This window comes from Mizuhopecten yessoensis, unplaced genomic scaffold, assembly GCF_002113885.1.
Source record: "Mizuhopecten yessoensis strain PY_sf001 unplaced genomic scaffold, ASM211388v2 scaffold10521, whole genome shotgun sequence".
Taxonomy (NCBI): domain Eukaryota; kingdom Metazoa; phylum Mollusca; class Bivalvia; order Pectinida; family Pectinidae; genus Mizuhopecten; species Mizuhopecten yessoensis.
Genome location: NW_018408588.1, coordinates 172,845 through 177,307, shown reverse-complemented (window position 1 = coordinate 177,307; position 4,463 = coordinate 172,845). Strand labels below are relative to the sequence as shown.

The 4,463-nt window shown below is 36.8% G+C and overlaps 1 protein-coding gene across 1 annotated transcript; it reads left to right on the top strand.

Annotated features, from left to right (window-relative positions):
* Positions 1–1,636: 1,636 nt before the first annotated feature.
* Positions 1,637–3,796, top strand: LOC110460912. Its single transcript, XM_021514124.1, has 4 exons — positions 1,637–1,659; positions 1,922–2,142; positions 2,953–3,027; positions 3,216–3,796. The coding sequence occupies exons 1-4, from the start codon at positions 1,641–1,643 to the stop codon at positions 3,753–3,755; spliced, it is 855 nt and encodes a 284-aa protein (XP_021369799.1). The 5' UTR covers positions 1,637–1,640; the 3' UTR covers positions 3,756–3,796.
* The last annotated feature ends 667 nt before the right edge of the window (positions 3,797–4,463 follow it).

Below are 4,463 nucleotides of genomic sequence, written 5' to 3'. Positions count from 1 at the left end.
TCGAGAACGGAAAAGGTCATCAACTTGGAACACTCGAAACACTCCAAAGGTTTGTCCTTCAGTACTTGACCTCTATCACGGAAATTGCTATGTTCCGAGAAAAACCTCATAGCGACAAATAACAAAGTAGGAACGGGGAGGCAGGGTTGCATTTAAACAAAAATACACATGCTCATTATTTATGTAAAAAAAGGAGATGGGATTTGAATTTATCACTACTCCTCTTATGTTGGAAATTCATTTAAGAAAGAGATTTTCAGCATCTCCCCTTTTCCGTAGTTTGGACAAATTTGAATAACCTCCTTTTTTGTCCTTTCCATCACCGTTGAGTCCTGAAATTTAATTAATTTATTGGTTTCATTGGTGCAATTTAATTAATTTGTTGGTTCAATTTTTTTTTTAATTTTTTTTTTGCATATTGTATCTTTTATGATATGAACGGTGCAAATATCTGTGTGTGTCTTACATTAAAACTTTTAAAAACAACAGTCATTAGTTAAATCCTTTCATCGGCAAGCCTTTTATACATTTTTTTATAAATTAATGCAATTTCTTGTGAAATCATTCTGATTATTAGTAAAGCCGAAAGACAAGAAGTCTTAGACCAAGTAGATAACTCTGGTTTGTTCCGTATGCCGGTGTATTCTGTGGGGTCTGAGCCAATCACAGTAAGTGTACATAATACGTTTGAACCATCAATGTAAACTCCATATTCTAAAGGAGAGATGAGTTATATATTGCAAGTGCTGAGTATTTTGCCCTTACTCTTCAAGGATGGTGCAGTTTAAGAAACATAAGAAACAATGGTTTTCTATATCATCCAAACAGTTTAGATATGATGTGATCTGATTATGAAAATCGATGCCATGCAATTTTGTTCTTTGAGACATTGACAGAACTTTTCATGTTGTTAACAAATTTGATTGGTCGAGCAACAAGAGGTATTAAGCCAAGTTGTCTCAATTAAAAACAATTATCCAAATTGCAAGTCGACAATATCAAACAAATTTCTAAATATACATATATATATACATGAACAGAGATGAAAGAAGGAAGGGAGATAATTTGAGAGAAAAACGAATGAGAAATGGGAAGAAAACAGATACATATGTATGTAAATTTTTCCTTTTCCTCTTTCCCACACAGGCTGAAAGATGAGACAATGGCTCAAACAAGGACAGAACAGTGGTGAAGGAGAGTATACGGTTATATAATATCTCCCAAAGGTGCTCGGTATACAACCGATATCACCTATACCTTGTTTACAATCGCTCAGAACTCGTGCAAGACTAACATCGATCTGTTTACATAAGAAACAGGAAACAGTGACAATACGGCACATATATGTTAATTTCTGTAAGAACAATTAAGTACTATATATATAATAATATTTCGGTTCCCTAAAGACTTTCATGAAGAGCTAGCAGTCATCCGTGGCTTTACAAGCTGGTCCCGGTCAGTGACGCATCACACATTGTGAACACCTACACAAGTGTGTGTATGGTCTGAGGTGGTACATGTGTATAGAAACAGTAACTGAACTGAAACTTTTCATTGACTGTCGTATTTTCCTCGCCGTTATCATATATATACAGTATCAAAATGGTTCACAATTCATACAAACCCAAACCTCAAACACAATGGCACGACTTTATATGTGTAAGTCTAGTATAATATAATATATATACATGCCGTTTGTAACTGATATAATTCATTTATTTTAATCAAGTTTTGAGTCGGTGATCATATGATGGAACGTTTTACCTGCAACATTTATCATCTATTCATGTTTCTTAATTATTTTAGTTTACAGTTAAAAGCATGCGTTCTTAATATATTTCGTGTTCTAGAATGCGTACACTTCATATTTTCATGTATAACAATACTTTTTTGTCCATGACATTTGTTATATTTTTTTCAGATTTGGCAGCGTTCACTTTGCTTCTGTCCGACATAACTATGCGTGTGCATGCCTCTCGATGTGAGAGACGTACGAACTTCTGCGAGGCCTGTGAAGGTACCGGAGCTATAGGCGACGTCGATCAGGCCATCACGTCCACACTAGCGGCGCCAATGAAGGATGAAATCAATATCGCTCTCTATCACCTCAAGACATCTATAGATATAAAATTGACTGACCTTGTAAGTGTTGTTGTACATACATATACTAGAGATACAAGATATCATCTTCATTTGAGTGTTTTTGTGTATAAACACTTAAGATACATCTATACCAGAGATACAATATATCATTTCCATTGGAGTGTTTTTGTGGATATAAAATACCATCACCTTGTAAAACTTCAAGAACCTCAGACAAACACTGTTTATTGAACTTAAGGATTAAATATTAAATAATTATAATGTCAGTCGTGTCAGTCTAAACATTTGCTTTGAGAACCTTTCGGTCCGTCTGTAACGTCCAGACTCCCTAGTGTGTAGGGTGGAGCAATCGTAGTGTGTAGGGTGGAGCAATCGTGTGTAGGGTGGAGCAATCGTAGTGTGTAGGGTGGAGCAATCGTAGTGTGTAGGGTGGAGCAATCGTCACAACTACAATGTTATGATTTTTTTCAGTCAATAGAAAAAATCAAAACAATTTAAATACAGGGAACATCCTTCGAGGTAGGAGCAGTGGGACGCTTTTGGCAATTTTCAGTCAATATTAAATTTAAGAGGCGCCATTCTATGTAAAATAAACGAAAATTGGAACAGGAAGGGGTCCATTTCAGTTTTGAGGGGTCAATGGTCACATGGCCCCTTCTATGATTATCCCTGTAAATGTTATCAATGCTAACTATATGATTAAATCTGATCTATCCTAACCTAGCTATGGTGTTTCCATTGTCTGTCACGGCCGATTGTTAACAGAGGTTGTTACTACCTTTACAGTGACTACGTTGTATGTCCTGTCACCTTTCGGATAACTAACTAATATTGTTTCTCTACTTGCAGAGAGATACACACAGGCCAGTCGACTCGGAGTGTGAAGTTGGCGGTGAAGGATCTGTACCACGACAGATGAACATGGTACGTTATTACAAATATTAACAATGACGTGTATGTCCCTCTATATAAAGTATCGGATATTATAATTCACACTAAAGTAAAATGTACATAATACATATGACATAGTACATTTAAAGGTTGTAGTATTGCTTGCAGTTTTTGTTTCAGAAAATAGTATGTTCAAACTTTTGTTTGTCTTCTTTTTTCAGAACGACTACCTGAAAGTACTATTTAAAAAAATTACACACATAGCTGTCAAAACAGAATATGCTGACTGTAAGCTTGAGGAGGGGCGATCTGGGAACTATGTTGATGTACGAGACAGCACCAACAGAGTGGTGTGTGCACTCCTCCGCAGAAATCGCGCATTACGTTACCAACGCAAACTGTGCTCACCTCGTTACTGCCCACTTCCATTTCAATCGCAGGCAACCAACTCGGAGAAAATCGAATTTGAGAGATGCACACTTTTAGAGAGTTCCCGTATTTTGAACGGTCTGATTGACTCTTGGGAAGAATGTATCAATGACAATGACGAAACATACACATGCACCACATCTATAAGACGAAGGTCCAGACGTCACAACAAGGGTAAAAAGGGAGGACGACGGGGCCGACGGGGCCGACGTGGCCGACGTGGACGCAAAGGCAACAAAAGTCGGCAGGCAATGCGCAAAAGATGTATGAAGAAAACCGGGAAACTTCGCAGACGATGCCTACGTAAACTGAAGAAGAAATACAATCTGTAAATTATGATTAACAAAATGATATTGAACCTGTTAAAGAGGTCTGATACAAAGTAGTAGCATGGGCTATATATCAAATCTTTAAAGTTATTATTAAGATAGTCAAAGTATAAGTCCATGTAAAAACTGCAGCAAAACATATTGCCGATTGACCTGGTTGCAGGTTCTTGTTTGTTTTAAAATACTTTTTATTTTAAATATCGGCTGGTGATAACGCCTATGTTACTGCTATAAAATAGCACGCACCAAGGTAGCTAAACCCCTATAGTATGTATCTAGCCCAGGTAAGCAGACTGTCGTATAGTAGACGCGCCGTACACATACTCGATTTCATAGGTGACTGGGTTTCACACACCTACGCAGCGAACAACATTTAGCCCGGTAAAATCTTATAAGCCAATCAAATGTGCTCTATTTATATACCCACACACATAGAAATCCCAATAGTTCTGTACCATATTTTAAAGGTGTCTGCGCCGACGAATGACGAATGACTGGAGGATTATCAGTGTATAAATATATACATTGTACATCTAGCGACATTTGTGTATCGATAGCTAATGTGTAATTCCTAACATAAGTATGTTTCTACAGTTGATATATAAATGTAAAGCATTTATTTCAAACTTGAATAATCTCTACAAGTATTTCAGCAAATTATCAGTGTCCTCGTTTTTAACCCCACTTCGCGTGTGATATATTTTAATGTAA

What these genes read in the sequence shown, in the direction of transcription:
- LOC110460912 (XM_021514124.1), top strand. An exon ending in ATATAAAATTGACTGACCTT is followed by an intron (nt 2,143 to 2,952) that starts GTAAGTGTTGTT and finishes CTCTACTTGCAG; the next exon opens with AGAGATACACACAGGCCAGT. An exon ending in TACCACGACAGATGAACATG is followed by an intron (nt 3,028 to 3,215) that starts GTACGTTATTAC and finishes TTCTTTTTTCAG; the next exon opens with AACGACTACCTGAAAGTACT.